Source organism: Nomascus leucogenys, chromosome 4 (genome assembly GCF_006542625.1).
Source record: "Nomascus leucogenys isolate Asia chromosome 4, Asia_NLE_v1, whole genome shotgun sequence".
NCBI lineage: Eukaryota > Metazoa > Chordata > Mammalia > Primates > Hylobatidae > Nomascus > Nomascus leucogenys.
The window spans coordinates 112,844,879-112,863,821 of record NC_044384.1 but is presented as its reverse complement, the minus strand read 5'-3'; the positions used below and the strand labels follow the sequence as shown (position 1 = coordinate 112,863,821).

Genomic DNA, 18,943 nt, shown 5'->3' with positions numbered 1-18,943 from the left:
TGTGGTGCCTCCATTGCCTTGTGGGGCTGCAGGCAGCGTGGCCAGGGACCAACAAGTGGAAACAGAAAGTGAGAGGCCGGAATCATCCCTGGAGCTGCTGTTCAAGCATTCCCAGACCCAAGGACAGAAGAGATGGTGTCCCTGACCTCTCACAGGCTCAGCTGCCACCAGCCCCCAAGAGCCCAGTCCAGTCTTGACCTCAACCTCAGTCGGGTCCACCTGCCGTGGAGCCTGCCTGTCCCAGCTAACTTCAGCCTAATCGCCACTCATCCTCTCCCCATAAGCTTGACTCACTACCAGCTGTGGCCTTAACCCCAACCCCAATTCCTACTTCCATCTCTGACCAACCATGACCTAGGCCGGCCCACCTTGACTAAGCCCACCTTCCAGCCTCATTCTGTCTCCAGCTGTGGCCCCAACCTGGCCTGGACTCCACTGGAGTCACTTGAACCAAGGGAAAGTTCAGCTGGGGGCTTGGGAGTAGGACCAAGTTCGAGGCCTCCTCCCCCACCTGTTTATGTGGACTGGGTGGGCTTTTACTTCATATGCACAACCACTCACACATCCAATGCATGCATGCACACCCAAAGACACGCCCCAGGCTCATCCCCAGGCTCTTGGTCTTAAACCACAGTCACACACCCTTGTAGTCACATTCTTGCATTGGCCACACCAGCCCTGTCTGACCCCTATGAGCTTCCTCAGCCTGGTGCTGACTGCAGTACTGTGCCTGGCCACTGTCTTCCTCATACTCAGCCTTCTGGGAAAAAGACCTTCCCCAAATTCAATCCACCTTCCTGTGGAAGTAAGGCCCAGAAGTGTGGGTAGCTTGGAGACCAAGCCTCTGCGAGAGCTCTGTGTGTAGTGGGGTGCAGGGATGGGGCACAAATGGGCCTGAGATCCGGAGGAGGGAGGCCAGGGCAGGGGACTCTGACAGGGGCAGTTACCTCTTGGGTCGGAGCCATGCTAGGAGGAAGCCTGAGTCTCCTTGCCCTAGTGGACAAAAGCCACTTCCCTTCCCTATGATCAGAAGGGACAATGGCAGAACATCACGCGCCACCCTCCCCCAAAAATCCCCCAGTGATCACTGCCCTCTCCATCCCTCTCAGACTTTCCACTGGCCTTCTTGGTCCCATTGCCAGCCCTCAAAGCTCAGGGAACTGCTGCAGTGGCCATGGCCTGAGCTAGCCAGCATAGCCATGCATAGTTCGTGGGTGTGGGGACTATATGCTGTCCCCATTAAGGAGAAAGGACCACATGCTATGCTCTGTGGCCCAAACTCAGGCAGGGCCCAAACGGAGGCCAGAACTCAGGGCTTGACTCCAATTCACACACACACCACACAACGGGGAGGAGTCCTTCAGGGGTGAAAATCTAACCACACGTAATTCCCAAAGAAGGTAGTCATAGGAGGCATGTTTTCCCTGAGGCTACCCTCTCTTCTTCCTTACACCAAACCAGCATCTCAGGCTGCATAATTCCTGTTTTTATTCCAGAATTCCAAAATCAAGGTGATTGGAATATAGATCACCAGTGACTCATTCCCCCAAAGCCTGATGAGCCACCCTAAACAGAGCCCCATATGGAGGCCAGGCCCTCTTCCCCCTCTGCTCCATTGACAAGGGAGTTGCACAGAAGGGTAGGCAGGGCTGGAGGTGGGTGGTAGTCACCTTTTGGGTGCTATAGAAGGGGTCCAGGTCCTCCAGGGGCTCTCCGATGAGCTCTCGGGGTGGATTGCCATAGAGATCTGGCAGCTTTTTGGAGGCCTGCAGGTCCAGCTGGGGCCGGGGAGCCTCCTCCTCGGGCAGCCCCTCTCGGCTCTCCTGCAAGGTGGTTGAGCCGCGGGCTTGCTTCTCCGCCATGCGCTTCTCGATGGCTGCCAGGGACTCCCGTGTGAACCTGCGGAAGCTGCTGGTGCCCCGAGGTAATAGGAAGTTTGCCATCTTCTCATCCTGCTTCTGGGCACAGGCTTTCCTCACGTTGCCTGTGGGGAAGCTGGAAGACACAGACAATGGGCCTGATGCTATGCCCAGGGACAGAGGGCAGGGTGGGCAGACCTCCTGGGGGTGCCTGTGCTGGTGGAGGGAGGGACACCATTTGCAGACAGGCTCCAGACCCCAGGATGCCAACAACTCCACAGGCACACCTGGGCAACACTGGCCTGGGTAAACCCAAAGCCCCCCAGGCTACGGGACACGCATGTAGACAGGCAGCAGGGTCACCTCCCCTTTCCCCTCCTAACAAGCATGTCTGAATTCAAGCAGGCAAGGGTGACTGTGTCATCCAAGCACCTTCTTTTTGCCCCATTCCACACACAACAGGAAACACTTGCATCTTTTGGTTTCTTAACTGTCATCACTTGAGACATTTCTCAGCTTGGAGTTGTCATCCAGATGTTGGCACCCTAGTGTACACAGCTGTGGTGGAGCCCCTGCAGAGAGGCTCCCAAGGAAATCCCCAGGGTGCAGAAACCTTCTGAAACAATCTGGCTCAAAAAGTGGGCAATGCCTCCCTTGCCCATCTGAGCTATTTCCCTTCCTTGGAAAGGTCAAAATTAGCCTGGCACTTTAGGTAACCCGAAGATAACTCTGCCTTCCATCTCCCCCATCCCCTTTAAAAATACATACATGCTTACAGATTTTGTAATAACCAAATAAAATTCTAGCAATAAATTGAATCATACTGCAAAAAGAAAAATGGGAAGAGCTGATGGAGTATCTCTGGCTCCTCACACTGCTCCTTGCTCCCCTCCTCCCAAATGTGAACAAATGAATGCTGATCCCAAGTGACAGCAGAACCGGAAAACGGCCACCACTCATCAGCGAGGACATCCAGCCAGCACAGGCATGTGACGCCAAACCGGGAGAATGTGGCCCCTGGTGGCCTCAAACAGTCCAGAACCTGATGTGAACACACTCTGCCTATGACACCGAGGCAGAAGAATGCGTCCCAACTGCCCCACCAAAACAGGATGTGGTCGGAGCAGCTCCTGACTGTGACACCAAGCCGGGAGGCTGCATCGCTAATGACCACATCAAACCAGGGAATGGTGGGCACCCGTTCAAGAGGGCACGGTGGACACCTGTTGGACATCTCTGCCAGAACAGAATCCTTTTCCCTCACGAGGGTCAGCTTTGCCTTGATCTTACTTCTGCAAAACACGTCACTGATGACCCCAACGAGCTGCTGCCGTACCAACCCCTGCACATGGCCGGCAAACGGCCTGGACTTTGGGGCCACAGCCCTGAACCCTGGATTGCTGTGAAGCAGGCACCTGGCCAAAAGACAGGTAAATAGTGAGCAAACACAACACATTCAGGACTCAGAAGGGCACCTCTCGTCCCTGGGGAAGCATGGATTGAAATTTGTGAAGGGAGGCAGGACAGAGGTCCCAGGACCCGCACGTTAAGAGCCACTCTGTGTCTTTTTCTTGTTTCATTCAAGTAAAGTTAAAGGAACATCTTTGTTAAAAATAGCAGGTGAGGGAGTAGGTTTCCACTCTACAAAAGCATTTCCCTGTCTCCCTTCCATCTTTGAGTGAACAGACAGACATCTGTAACACTCATCAATGCATGTGAGTGAGGACTTCTTTTTCTTAGCTCTTGGAAATTTGGGTAATTTTAAACCATTTTCTTTATACTTATCTTCATTGCTTGAATTCTTTAAAATGAGCTTGCATTATTTTTACAGAAACAATAAGACTCATTTGTCTTTTTATTTTAAAAATTAAAAAAAAAAACAGTCTGGATGACAGCAGCTTCTTACAGGGCAACCCTCTCCACTGTGAGCAATCAGTTCCATAAATTGGGAAGCCACCTCTTTTGCTTGGACTTACTTCCTAAAAATAGTGTTCTCTGTCTCACTGTATCCATCTGTGTCCATATGCCTGCAAGGGTTGTGGGGACACATGCACGCCCATGGATCTGCAGAGGCTCACTGGTACACACTGGCAAGGGTGTGTGTGTGTGTGAGAGAGACAGAGTGTGCGTGTGCGGGTGCAAACTTACACCTGCACATACGTCTGTTCTAGTAAAGGTGTGTTTTTAATTTGTATTAAATAAAGGATTCATACAGTTACATGCACATAAGTGTACAGATGGAAGAATTTCCACAAACAGAACACATCTGGTAACGAGCACCCAGACAGAGAGATAAAATGCTCCCAGTCTCTCAGACTTAGGCTGCCCTCCAGTCACAAGGAGTATTTAACCCTCCTTTGCCCAGGGAACCACTCTCCTCGCTGCTAATGGCATAGACTAGTTTTGCCTGTCTATGTATGAATAGTTCAGGGGCCCTTCTTAACAGACTCCGTGAAGGGGTGGTGGAGAGATTTAGGGGAGAAATCGCATCTCCTTCTCATTAACCTCTAATTCAAATTTAGCAGTTCCTTCAATTGTGAATGTAGGCAACAAAGCAGAAATTGTGACCAAAAGAAACTGCAGATATTTGCCTGTCGTGTTACAGTTGCTGCTGGCCTCTTAAATAACATTAATACTCATCACGACTTTAAAATTATAGCACTTAGATTTGCTGCTAGATCTTAATATTTAAAACATGAATAAAGACATATACTACTCTATCAAAAATTGGTTTCTGTGTTCCGATAGCTGTATTTCAATATAGCTGGTTTCCTTTTTAATCCTATGTGTTTTATTTTGTCTCAAAATATGTGCTTCTGAGATGGGCTTCGCTCAACTGGTAGAGAAAGGTTAAAACCCTGGCTTGGTCCTTGCTCAGGTGCTGACCCTGGGGTCCCCTCCTCTGCACCTCAGCTCCTCATCTGTAAAGAAGGATGAGGCGAGCCTCCAAGTACTTTCTGGGATTCTATAATGCTCTTACCGTGAGTGGTTTCAGCCACTCCCCTGGCCTCTGGCTCTGACTTACCTGGACTTTGTGTAATTTCTGGGTGTGGACTGGGACCCCAGTCTGCCCCAACCTTGGACCTGAGAAATTCCATTTTGAGTCTTGCAGTGGCCCTGTGGGATGGACAAAGACCAGAGAGGCAGATGTCCTATGTCCAAGTACTCCCATACCCTCTCCAATCTGCTCCATCCAAGGCCTGGTGAAGAAGCCCTAGGTCCTAAGAAGTATCCTATCCCAGCTGGCCTCCAGTAGAGCATCCCTTCGCTCAGGGCCCTGGCCTGGGAGGGGTATTGTCTGCCCAGGGGAGCTGCTGAAACCAGATTCCAGATGAAGCTCTCTGCTGCAGCAGCCGGGCAGCCTCATGTTCCAAAGTAAACCTACCAAGAGTGTCCTTTGTCTCTGGGGCCCCCAGGCGGCTCCTGGTGGGCGGGTGGGATCCGCTTTCTCCCTTGTTCTCCCACCACCTGCACCTGGCTCTGGCCCTGCCCTTCCTTTAGCAGCTCAGGGCCCACGCCCTGCTGTGGCCAAGCCTGGCTGAGTCCCGGCTGCAGGGTTTCTGGTGCTGCCAGGGTGAGGAGGGCTCAGGAGTGGTCTGAGGATGCTCTGGGCTCAGGTTCAGCCACACCCCTCAGGCCTAGGATGTCAGGTCTGCAGATTTCAGAACCCATCCCCTGGCTGTGGAAGGTTGTAGGGGAAGATAGGTAAGCAGGGGCCCCTGGTCTTGGTCTCACATAGCCCCAGAGTTTGGGGAGGCTGGACCTGGCTTGACTGTAAGACCACAGTCGCTCATACCCTAGCTGCCGGCACCTCATGATTCTCCACCCCCCCAGGACAGCTGCTCCATCTGCATCAGCTTGGCCATCTGCACCAGTCCTACCGCAGCTTATCAGGCTGGGACCACTCCATCCGGCTATGCACTCTTCTGGGGCCAGGCTTCCCTGTCCTTTGGGCTTCACTCTAGAGCCCCCAACTCCATCCTGCCCCAGGTTCATCAGCTTCTGGAACTGGATGCATCCCTCCCTGCATCCAGAAGGCTCCTGAGAGCTCATGATGGGAGCAGACTGTGAATCTTCCTTTCCAGACTGGCTCCTCCTGACACCCTTTCTTCTGGCACTGGCCACAAGTTCCCAACCCTCACCCAACATCACTGCCCTGGGACAGGCCTCCTTGCCCCTGCTTGGACCATGGCAGTGCCTCCCTCTTTCCTTCTATCCCACACATGCAGCCCCCTGCTCCTAGATTTAGACATTCTCCAACATTCTGTGTTCCCTGAGTGATGCCAGAGTCACCTCCTGCTCTCCTCCCCACTCTACCTCCTCTAGGACACCTCTTCTGACTGCCCACCCACCCACCCACATTGACTCCTTCCTCTGTGCCCCGTCACCCAGCTCTGGCTCCTTCCTGGCCTCTGCTGGTTACTGACAGGCCCCGTAGTATGTGTATTCACATCAAGGTAGAGATGTTGCACAAGGAGAACACTAACTTTTGACACCAGAAACTAGATCCCCCTGCACTGTTTTCTCAACTGGCTTTCCTGAAGGAGGGTTTTCTGAATGCAAAGGCACACAGCTGGTGCTCAATCAGCAATGGTGACACTGCTATGACAGGCCACAATAGCTAGGCAGGTAGAGTGCAGCTGTAGGCACTGTCTGAGGCGGGAGATGGATGTGGGGGGAACTCCTCTGTCCCGGTTTACATGGGACTTTCCTCATTTTGGCAGTAAAATTTTTGCACCTTGGGATACCCCCTAGTCCTGGACAAATCAGGTCACCCTGGGGAGCCTCCCCTCTCCTTGTAGCCCCTCCCTACTCACTCCCCTCCCTGATCGCAAAGGAAGGCACACTTCAACCTCCTGAGTCACGTCTGGCATTTTGGTCTCCTTGGAATCGGAGCCTCTGGAACACCGCATGCAAAGAATATGCTTTGCCATGTAAATTTATGCAAAGCATTGTGTGGAAGTGGTTCCCAGGCTTCCTAGAAAATCTCTGTGGGCTTCCTCCACTCTGTGCTCCTCTCTCCTTCCCTGCAGTTGGGGTGACCTCGGGCTGGAGCACCCAGCACCTAGGGTTTGCAGTCTCACCAACCTCAGAATACAGTGCAGCTTTGCCCGGCCACAGGGCACTCCCCTTCTGCCTGCCCCTCAGTGCTAAAGAAGAGGCTCAGGAAAAGGGTGTGGGTGCCCTCAAAACAGGAGCTCACTCCCCACAGGTGGAGGTCAGGACTCCCTGATCACACTCTGATCATACTCCACAGATGAGCACAGGGCCCCTGCTCTCTACCCTGGCTGACGGGACTCCCTCCAAAGACGAGTCTGGGTGCTCCTGGCCTGGCAACACCACGGACAGGAGAATGGGACTAGATGTAGCTTGACAAGCTGTAACTTCACCCCAGTCATCCACAGGCCCCCAAATGTGGAGATAACAGCTAGGAACCTCGCTCACTCCAGGTTTCCTTGCCTGGAGTCGCCCATCAGAACTTCTAGCCCTGCTTGTAAGGCAACTGCATTTTTTCCTTGAGAACATGTCAACCCATCAACACCTCACAGACTCATTTTATTAATTGAATGATTCAGTGAACATTTAATCAGCACCCATTGTGTACATGGTCCTAAAAATGACTACACAGAATACTTTTCTTCCCAAAGTGATGGATCCCAAATCAACAACAGATAATGAGGGAGATGAGGAAGAGTCATCAGTAAAGAGAGTCTGTGGTGGCTGGCAAGGAAATTCACCCAGACTTGCCGACATTGGCAATGAGGAAATGCCCTGAGCCAGAGAACCAGGCCTTGCATCCACCTCTGCCTCCCCCTCTGGCCTCCCACCTCGCGCTCTTGAAGATTTCCTGTTCCTAGGGATAAGGAAGTGGTTAGGGCTGTGCTTGGAAGCCAGCTCACCTGAGTGAATCTGGGCCCTGGCCACGCATTTGTCTTGTGTCTTTGGGCAGATTAATTGATTGATGTTTCCCTACCTCAGTTTTCCCATTCATAAAATGGGGTTAATAATAATATCTATTTCACAGGGCTGCTGTGAAACATAAATGTATTGATATTTGTACATGCTTGGCACACAGAAAGTGCCAAATGAATTTAGTTGCTCTTGTGGTTATTGTTATTATTATTCTTATGAGAGATCAAGCTCAGAAGGCCTCCTTGTTGCCCACACCAGCCCTCTTTGCCTGGGCTGGCTCTTTCCCTCCTCTCTGTATTCCTGGCACACTTGAATTCCCATCCTTACTTCAGCACAGGATGGACTAGTTTACTTGCATCCCTGCCTCTCCCCTGGATTTTTGTCCTGGTCTCCCAAAGCAGGGACTGGTGAATGAAGGAATGAAAGAATGAGGGAGTGTGAGATTAACCTTCCTATTGCCTGGATACACACTCACACTGTGACTTAGTCCCTTTTCTAGACCTCAGTTTTTCCAACCCCAGGCACTGGACCAAGGGCCACCCCAGCAGCATCACATGCTCATTCTGTGCCCTGCACTGCACTTAGTGCTGTTCGTGGATCACCTTACTTCATCCTTGCAACAATCCTAGGAAGACGGGGCTTATTAGCCTCGCTTTACAGATGGGAAATCTGACTCTAGGAGAGATGAAGTGAGCCCCAGTCTGTCTGAAGCCAGGCCTGTGAGCCTACCCATTGCACCACATTGCCTCCTACCTCTACGTGCAGAGAGTGGGATAAAGGCTCATGGCTTGCCTATGGCCCATCTGTCTGGACTGTGTCTGTGACCCCCACTTCAAGGCTAAGAGTCAGCCCTGTCAGCCTCATCTGAGCCTGGTTCTCCCTCTATGCAGCCCAGATGCTCCCAGGGAGACCTAGCCTATTTCTGCCCATGCCCGAAGAGTCAGCAGTTTTCCTGGCAGAACCGATTCCCCAGCAGTTTTTCTCTCCAGCTCAAGCACTGTCCAACAACAGAGTGGTCACTCATTCACCGCATGTGGCGACCAAGTGCTTGGAATGTGGCTACTGTGGACTGAGTTGTGCTATTGTAAAGTCACATTCATTTTGCAGGCTTAGTACAATAAGGAAGGTTGACTATTTCGTTAATAACTTTTAATACTGATTACAAGTTAAAAATAATATTTGATAGTGTTATACTGGATTAAATGTGTTCAAGTTAATTTCACTTTTTTTTAGTTTAAAAAATATGGCTGCTAGAAAATTTAAAATTGCATATGTGACTTGCATTTGTGACTCATATTATATTTCTGTTGGATGGCACTGACATCAAGTTCCAGCCACCAGGCCCTAAGCCCTTAAAAAATTCTACCTGAGGCCGGGCGCAGTGGCTCATGCCTGTAATCCCAGCACTTTGGGAGGCCGGGGCAGGTGGATCACCTGAGGTCAGGAGTTCGAGACCAGCCTGGCCAACATGGTGAAACCCCATCTCTACTAAAAATACAAAAAATTAGCTGGGCGTGGTGGCGGGCACCTGTAATCCCAGCTACCAGGAGGCTGAGGCAGGAGAATTGCTTGAACTCGGGAGGCGGAGGTTGCAGTGAGTGGAGATTGCACCACTGCACTGCACTCCAGCTTGGGTGACAGAGCGACACTCTGTCTCGGGCGGGGGCAGGGGGTGGGGAAGACTTCTACCTGCTTTAGGGGTGGGGCTGGGGGCTGGGGTCGCAGGGAAGGATTGAAAGAGCATTGTCCCCCACAGACCAGAAAGTGGCCATCCTGGTTTCTGGCAGTGGCTGTGGGTGGTTGTGGAGGCTTAAGCCACAGGTTGGGATGGTGGGGGATGTAAGTGGGAGGGATCGACAGTAAGTTTCAGACCATCCCTCCCGCCCAGGCAATTGTCTGCACAGTCTCGGCTCTCCCGGGCTAACAGCTTGGACAAAGGCTCAGTGGGGGTGCCAGCTGGTGCTGGTGGCCTGTGCTTTCAGGTCCTTGCTCCCAGATCAAAGGCACATTGGTCCGTCCTTGCACGGGGCCTCAGCTAACCAGCTCCCCACAGGCTCCGCTCCTTTGAGGCTGCATAGGCATTAACCCTGTCCAGTCTGGAGCCCAGTTCTGGGGGAGATGGGAGAGTCTGAGGAGCCTGTCCTTCTCTACTCTTAATCTCCACCTCCAGCGATCTTGCTAAGTCCTGCAGAATCATCCCCATCCCTCTCGGAGGTGGAGGAGAACACACCCACCCTGAAGCTGGGGAATGCCCTCATTTACATGTATTTGCATCTCATTTATTCCAACACCCAGGCTGAAGCCGAGGCTAATTCAGCTGACAGGAAAACCCCACCCGCTTTAGCTCTGCTGCTCTGCTGAAGTGATTCCCCAGGCAGGGATGAAATGAAATGGGGGTCCTTGAGACCGGGTCCCCCTCCAGAGGTGGGAGCTGAGGAAGAGTGGGCTCTTTGGCCTGAGCCCTGAATTTCGCCCACCTCCCAAGGACAAACTGGCCTGGGGGTAGCCACTCTCTTCCCTGAAAGGCGGGTGGCCCCGCTTTTTTCTTCAGAGCCCTTGCCCACAGTAAGGATGGGGGCTGGGGGCTTGGCAGCAGCTTATTCAACCCATCGACTGTTCATCAGTGTCTGGGTGCCAGGCCAGGGGAACTGCAAAAGGCTCAGGTCGTTCAGGTACCCCCTCCACAGGGTACAGGGCACCCCCCCCTCCCCCAGGCCCAAGTCTTCTTTGTCAGCCCCTTTACACATGCCCAGGTCCATCCACAGGGGATCTAGAATATGCTGAGTGGCACTTTGCTGTCAGCCAAGGCAGCACTGCCCCTGGCCATGGGTCTCCAGGGCGGGGACCTGGATGGTCTAATACCCTGAAACCACAGAGACCCAGAGTTGGAGAGCCAGCTCGGTCGCCCAGGGGCATTCCACTCCAGGCCCCAGACCATCTCTGTGTAAACCCACATGGTACACATAATCAGGCCAGAAAGGTGCCCACATGTGGCCCAGGAAACACCCTCATGGCACACAGGTGCCTGAGACAGCAATCAGCGTTCTAAGTCTCTTTCTAGCTCAATTCCTTCCAACTCATTTTTCTCAATACTTGAGCTGAGAAAAAGCTTCACAGAGGAACTGTGCACTGATGCCATGGCAACTGAGGCATTTATGGGGCACCTACTGTGTGCACCAAGAGAGATGGAAACCTGGGAGGCCCACCTCTAGGGTCTCTTAGTGTCCAGAGGGAAATAAGCCAATCAACCAGCCTAAATTTATGCCACAAAAGTGTCCATGATGTATTATAGCCAAATGTGCAACCTTTTTTTCTTAATATTCTTTCATACTGAGGTATTCTTTAAACACAAGAAAATGCTTTAGGTATACAGTTGGATGAGTTTTGATAAATGCATACACCTGTGTAAATGCCACTCCAATAAGACAGTAAACATCCCCTCACCCCAGAAAGTCCCACTATTCCTTTCAGTCAACTGCTCTGATTTCTATCACCTAGGTTGGTTTCGCCTATTCTAGAACTTCATGCATATGGAATTCTACCTTATGGGCTCTTTTGTGTCAGGCTGTTTTTGCTCAACACGATGTTTGAGATTTTTACCTTTTATTTGTTGGCGAGTGTGATCTAAGCTCCCTGTGTAATGCACTGTGAATACAAGTCACCCATCTGGGGACACATCCTTAATTTGATCATAAAAGGAGAGGACTGGAAGGGACCTGAAGTCCAGCTATCTCTGGGGACTATAGGCCCCAAGGGATCCTTAGGGAGTTTTTTTCTCTCCTTCCCTCAGACTTCCTGAAACAGAAGCTCAGCAATTAGACATCTAATAGGCACCTCGGCTCAGCAAACAAGTGGGGGCTTTCCTTGGGTTTCCAGTTTTGTTGGCAACTAGCTGTCGCTTTATTTAACTGGCAGTCTGTGCTGCATCTGACCCAGCACAGTGGTGAGGCTGTCACTGCAAATGGCTGACTGAGCTCCCGTGTCTTCTTCCGACCACGTCTATGAGCAGAACATGAGGAACAGAGGCTGGGGTGGGTGGCCTCTGGCCCTTAGCCTCCTTGTACCCCACATCAGCTGGTGTCCCTTGAGTGGAGCCCTGGGCTCAGTACAGAATGAATGCGGGGCTGGGGTTCTTCCTAGGAGCATGCCCAGAGGCAGCAGAGCTGCGCAGCCAAGGGCGGGCACCTTGGCTCTGAGGGGCTTGTCTGGGCCACTTTCCTGCACTTGGCCCAGGTCAGTGAGACTGGGGCTTTGATGGCCAGGCAGGGTGCACTGATTGGGCTGGGCTGGTCCCACCCATGGTCTGATTTTTTCTCCCATCTTAGACCATTTGGGGTACCTCCCAGCCTAGCCTGAGTGTAGGGGGATGGCTAATGTAGCTTGAGTACCCTGAGAACCGATGTGGTGCCTGAAGCCAGATTACCTCTCTCTGCTCTGCCATCTCTTTGAAAGCGGCCTCTTGCCTCGCACAGGCCTTCGAGGAATCAATACCCACCAGAACGGCATTTACCATTCTCCTGGTGCCAGGAGAAGCCTCTCTCCTGTTCAAAATCCATTCCCAGAAACCACGGGGGCTCCCTGGGCAAGGGCAAGGGTGAAGTCCTGTCTGAGCTCTGCTCACTTCCCCGTGTGACCTGGAGCCTATGGGGCAGCCAGCACCAGCCTCGGCCACCCAGGGCTGTTAGGGGGCCAGGGAAAGCCCTTGGTGATGATGACAGGGGTTTCTGAGTGGACAAGGGACCCTCCTGGGTGCACACAGATGCTGTGAGAGCAGCTCCATCCCTCCACTCTGCTAATACCTCTGTGGGGACATGACTTTCCACTGCCTCCCTAGGAGATTTAAACAGAAGAAGAAACTGAAGAGGAGAGAAAGAACTGAAGCCTCAGCGCATAGACATTCTCTCCCAACAACAGGCCCAGCCACAGGATCTGAGCACTCACCTCTCCAAATTCTGTGCATCCTCTGTGGAGGGGTACCAGTCCCACCTCTTCCAGGCGGTCTCCCCTGGCTGCTCTGGGCCACACTGACCTCCCACCAGGGAAGCTCAGCCCCTAAGTTCAACCTTGCATTCTTCCTGTCCTGGGCGGATCTCTCCCTGGCCCTCTGAGGCGAACCTAGGAGGTCCTAAGAATTTTCACTGTCCTTTTCTGCCCCTCCAGAATAGTAAACAAGAGTGAGGAATGGACAAGAGAGGTTGAGAAACTGTTCTATCAGACTCTGGCTTCGCAAATCACAACTAAATTTTATGTTGGGCTTGGGGCACACCAGGTACCCCTTGGGGAAATGAAGTTGCAGGGGGAGGCTGTGGGTACCAAGCTCCCCAGCCCATGGCTGTGGCTCTTCAGGAAAGACAAGTGACGGCAGGCAGGGTGGAGAAGGTAAGATAAGTGTTAAAGAATTGATGTCAGATGGCTCCAGTGTTGTGCCAGGGGTGGTGCCTACCTCCACAAAGCCTGGTCCTGGGACTTCCCCCACACTGGGGGTCCCAGGCTCCGAGAATTGACGTGGGGTCTCTATAAATAGCGTCATTCCATATTGATCATCTTAAAAAGACACGGTATGTTCTAGGCCCACGGAGAGGAGAGTTGTGTCTAAAAATAGTCTCATCCCCAGGAACCGCTGCCAGCCTGAGGCGAGTGGTGTAAGCTGTGCATAGCCGAATGGGCAGTCTGAAGGGGTGGGTCAGAAACAGAGGCACAGAACCTCTCCATCCCCACTCCATTCCCTCTGCTCCAACCCACAGAGTTTGCCCCTGCCTCAGGGCCTTTGCACTTGCAGTTCCCTCTGTAACATTCTTTCCCTAGATCTCCTCGGGCTTGGTTGTTTCATGTTATTCAGGTCTCAGTTCAGTCTCCTCCTTCAAGGGGCTTTCCCTGCCCAGCCAGTCTAGAGTCACCCCCATGTCTCTCCATCACATTGTCCTGTTGTATTTCCTTCATAGCACTAGCCCTTATCTCAAATTATCTTCTGTATGGATTGGTTTAACGGTATCTCCCTACTTTTATGTAAACTTCATAAGAACAATTGTTATAGCTTGTACACCTTCTAGAACCTTCCATGGCCCAAAGGCATGAACTCTGCCTCAGACCCTTGCATCAGGGCAGCCTAGGCTGGCAGCAGGCTGTGGGGCTCTCCCGTCCCAGGCTTCCCCTGCAGCCCTGGCCAGCCCTGTAGTGGGTCTGCTCCCCACGGGGCCCAGCCTCTGTCCACAGGCTACCCACTGGCCCTGCTTTTTCCTCTCTCTGCCTTCTTCACGTATTTAGCCACAGGGCTTTTACTCCAGCTCCCTTCTCCCAATCCTATCACCCTGGATACCTGCCCTAGACAACTTCATCTTGTCCCTAAATACGGCTTTCTGGGACACCCTTCTCTCTGCAGAGCAAGGGCTTTCTTCCCTTTCTGCCTGCCACCCTCAGCACGAATCACATTTCCTGCCATCAAAATCTCCCTCCCAGAGATTCACAGAAAGAGTTATTCCCTCTACCCAGGCCTTCCCGACTGCCCCCTGAACAAATAGTAACCACTACACACTTCACTGGTACGATCTTAACTCACAGACCTGCAGCCCTCACTGAGGGAAAGGCTTTCCCCCAGGCTCCTGCACGGCGATGTGCTGCACGGACACGCATGCCCACAGTGTCCACTCCAGGCTCTCCCGACAGCCCTCCCTGACCCCACCCCTCGCCAGCTCCCTTCTATCTCTCTCCTCCCTCTTCAACCATCAAACTCTTTGAAAGAGCTGTCTACACATACTGTCTCCACGTCCTCACCTCCAGCTCGCTTCTCAACCCACTCCAAACTGGCTTCCATTCCCACCAAGTCACTCACTCATTCATTCAACAAGAACCTGTCTGTGCTGGGCACTACATTCTGCGGGCGCTGAGTGGAGTTTCTCCTACCAAGGTCACCAGCACCCTCACCATGGCTCGATCTAATGGACACTTCTTTTTAAATTATTCATTCTTTTTCTATCTATCCATGAACTTCTGAGAATGTACCTTAAGTCTCTCAGCAGAAAGAAACAGGGCACTTACCCTCCCCCCTGAGCGGGGCACTCTCCTTGCCTTCTGCAGCGCCTCCTACTCCTGGCTTTCCTCCTACCTCTCTGGCTGCTCCTTCTCAGCCTTCTCTGCAGACTTCTGCTTTGATGGTTGGAGTGTTTCTGGGCTCCTGGCTCAACCCCCTTCCTTCTTACCCTCTACACCACGTTAGAATCACCTGGGTGCTTTCAAAACTCCTGATGCCCAGGCCCCATCCCAGGGTCAAATGAATTAGCATGTCTAGGGCTGGAGCCTGAGCATAAGTATTTTTACTTAAAGCTTTCCAAGTGATGCTAATGTCACCAGGATTGAGAACCCCAGGTCTGCACTCTCGCTGGGCAATCTAACTCAGTGCCACATCTCCAATGACCAACCTCTGCCGAAGACTCCAAGTTTCCATTTCTAGCCCAGATCTCCATCCTGAACATACTTCCTTCCTGGGCCCTTCCCTCCAACTACCTTCTGGATGTCAGCATCTGTCCCTGGAAGTACAACAGGTTCAAATCAGAACCATGAAACATCTGTCACTTTTCCTTTGCTCTTCATCAAGCTTGCCAACCCAAATTTAACTTGCCCATTCTTCTTCTCATGGTGCGCCAGGGGGCAGCACACCTCACTTAGTGAGACATTGGAGGTGGGGAATGGGAGAGCAGCATGTCACTTGCCAGAGAAGGAAGATGGGACACCATAAGTTCTATTACCTGTGGTAAGCTGCCAGTCACCTCTCCTTCAATGGAAAGACTTTGGATGGCACCTGTGGTCTGAGCTGGGGAGGTGGTATAGTACACAGCAGATATTGACACTTGGGCTCAAACCCAAGTTCTGCTAGTTAGAAAATGTGATGGTGTGCAACTATTTAACCTTTCTAGACCACCAGTTTCACCACCTGCAAAATGGCCATTATGATGGTCCCTACCTCTAGGGTTGATGCAAGGATTCAGTGAGATTAACCGTATAAAGCGCTTAGTGCCATGCCTGGCCTGCAGAAAGCACTCAGTGAATGTTAGCTATTTTTAGTAACATTACTGAGGATAAATTCCCAATTCCTGAGCAGAGCTCACAAGGGCCCCCGTGACTGTGACCTTGGCTTTAACTCCGCTCTTCTCTTCCTCACACCATGGGACCCAATGAATCACTCAACTAATAATTGCGCTGTTTCACTTTTCTGTGCTTTTGTACATACTGGTCCTGACAGCTAGACTGCACTGTCGTTGCCTGGAAAACTCCTATTCACCCGTCAAAACCCAGTGTGGAAGGTTATTTTTGTTAGAATAAGATTCTTGACTATTCTGGCCAAAGGTAACCACCTCTCCTGTGAGTGGGCTCTGGGGACACACTTCTATCACTGCACACCCTTCCAATAACCTTCCCAAGAGTGAGCATAAGCCAGCCTCCTCTGAACAGAACACAAACTGCAATTTGCCACTGTCCCTGGCTGCCCTCAGGACTCCCTTCTCTTTGGATTGCCTGGGCACCAGCCTCCGCTGTTCCCCCATCCCCAGCTGTCTCTGGTGCTTCCCACCAGTCCTCCAAGCCCAATCTTCATGCTGAGTGAGTCAATCCCAGAATTTTTCCAGAGGAGCTTTGATCAACACACAGAGAGGGGGCCGAGCACCTTGGAGCACAGCAGCTGCCCATGCCACGTTGGGCTGAATGCTGGCTCTTGGCACCCCAGGGCTGGTTCCCCTTCTGCTCAGATCCTCCTGGCTCAGTTCTAGGCTTATTTGCCCCACAGAAAGTAGATCTCAAGGTGTCTTCACACTGAGTGGTGCCCCCAATCCACTGATTCTCTAGATGACATTGAATAAGTCCTTGAGCTCCTCTGGGCCTCAGTTTCCCCACTTGTACAATATGGTGGTGATGACATGATTAAAAGTTTAATGAGGCTCTTTTCAGCACAGAGCTGGACACTGTAACATAGAATCTGTGTTCCACACCCTGGCTGTCACCTGACCTCACCCTCTCCATGCTCCTGCGACAGCAGCCTGACCACCCTCATTCCACCTTTCACTCATTACCACCGATTCATATGCACCTGCCCAATTCTAACTGAGTGGAGATGAGGTCAAAGAGATGGAGTTGAGGGCAGTGGCAAGGGCCTGGGCCCCCAGTAGCTGGGGCCTCTGCTGCTCAGGGTCCCACTAGATCCTGAAGGATGGTGGGAACCTGGGAGAGGGCTTGGGATGCCATGGCATGGTGGGGGTCATTTGGTTTGCCTGTCTGGATGATACTGCCTAGGCTCACTGGGAGACACACCTGGGGTCTCAGCAGGAGGTGAGCAGATGCCTGGGAATGGAACATAGGCCCAGGACCTTAAGAGGAGATAGATCCCATGGCCTGGGGCTGGGCTGAAGGCACTGAGGAGCACAAGAGTGAGTCTTGCACTATCTTAGCCACGGTGTCCTGATCTGGCTGTGCGCTGCTCTCCAACAGGTGTTTGCAAGGCAGGCCTACAGCCAGGGACTTGTCCCCAGCATCATTTCCCCCCATCCTCATCACCACCACTAACAGTCCCCACACATCTGGCCCCCACCAGCCCTTGGCCTCTCGGACAAAGCTTGGCACCTCCACTTTCTTCCAGAGCACCACCAAAGACGATCAAATAACACAGAGGTCGAGAGCCACCTCCCATCAGCGTGCGTGGATCTGTCTGGCTCAGAGAGAGGAGGGCAGAGAACTCTCTCCAATCTCAGCGCACAGAGATCTCCACCCCTTCGAGAAGCACAGAGATCAGATAGAGGAGATGCGGCCCCTTTAGGGCGTCAAAGGGCACCGAGATCTCTACATGGTCTAAACGCGCAGAGATCTCGTCCCACAGAGAGGACAGCCCCAGAGGACGGTTCCCCCTAGGCCCAGAGAAAGGGGGTGCGTGGCTTCCTCCCCCATGTCCAGCCCTGCTCAGTCAGCCCCCGCAATCCCCGCTCTCTGGAACCACATTCACTGCGCGCCTAGTCGCCGCTCTGACCTTGGGGTCTGCGGCCTCCGGTATCCGGGTCCCAATCCCAGACCCTCCCCGAGCCTGCGCCAGGGATGGCCGGGAAGCTGGGGCCGCAGCTCCCCCTCCCCCGGCCCTCGACAGCGCACCGGGAAACCCGGAAGGAAAGGGAAGGGAAGGGGGGCGCACGGTGATTACAGACGTCTCCCCCGGGGACACCCTCCAGCCGGGCGGATCTGCGCCCCTTCTCCCCCTCCGGCTCTCTGGGGCACTGATCGGGGAGGGAGCGGCTGGGCGGACTCGGGGCAGGGGAGGAGCACGCAGGGGCTGGAGGCTTCGGCCCTCGAGGAGGAAAGTTGGGCGGCGGCAGGCGGAGGGGGCTCCGGCCGGGCCAGGGCTGCCGGGCGCGGGGGCGCTCGCTCACCTGCTGGTCCCCCGGCCCGGCCCCGGGGTGGGCGGCTGCTGCTCGGCGCGGACTCGGCTCGGCGCGGGGCTCGGGGCACTGAGAGCAGGCTCAGCGGCCCCGGGGGAGCGATCCCTGCATCCTACGGGCGCCGCCGCCGTCTCGGCTCCGCGGCTCCGTTCGGGCTCCCGGGCTGGGCAGGCGGCGCGGGCTCGGGCTGGGGGCGGGGTCGGGGGCGGGGTCGGGGCGGGCCCCGCCTGGGCTCGGCCTGGGGCTTGGGGCCCCGGGGCTGGCTCCGCCCCAGAGCGACGCGCCCGGGGCTCCGCACGTGGCGCTCCGCCCGCTCGGAGGGGGGACACACCGGCGCCCGCCGGGGCGCACACTCCCACACTGACCCGGGAGCTCACAGCCACAGACAGCCGCCCACGCGGCCGCGGACAGACAGACACAGGCAGGGGTACACACACGGCAACCCGGGGACGCTTCGCCACAGATGGCCACCCACGCGGACGCGGACAGGCACATTGACAAACACTGGCATACACACCAGCACACGCCGGAGTATACACACACACACACACACACACACACGCAACCTTGCTGACTTGGGAAGGCTACTAGACACCCACCCACCCAAGTGGACACGGGCATACACTGACACTCATGCCGAGACAGACACATGCTTCCATAGGCATCCCTGCACTGACACAGACACACACATGCACCCTGAGACAGATACACACCTCCACACACCCACACAGACACAGACACAGACAGACACATCATTGACAC

The 18,943-nt window shown here is 53.6% G+C and overlaps 1 protein-coding gene across 10 annotated transcripts in view; it reads right to left on the bottom strand.

The window, feature by feature from the left end:
• SCN5A (sodium voltage-gated channel alpha subunit 5) overlaps positions 1-18,322 on the bottom strand; it is a 101,349-nt gene extending 83,027 nt beyond the window's left edge. For 4 of the 10 annotated variants that reach the window (XM_030812101.1, XM_030812106.1, XM_030812100.1 and 1 more), the window contains exons 1-2: positions 18,173-18,308; positions 1,671-1,995 (exon numbers count right to left, since the gene is read on the bottom strand). In XM_030812101.1, coding sequence (XP_030667961.1) covers positions 1,671-1,943 — 273 coding nt within the window. In that variant the 5' untranslated portion in view covers positions 1,944-1,995; positions 18,173-18,308. Of the gene's footprint in view, positions 1-1,670; positions 1,996-18,172 lie in introns of those variants that run through there. The other 6 variants (XM_030812103.1, XM_030812105.1, XM_030812109.1 and 3 more) reach the window with 3 other exon arrangements.
• Positions 18,323-18,943: the final 621 nt, after the last annotated feature.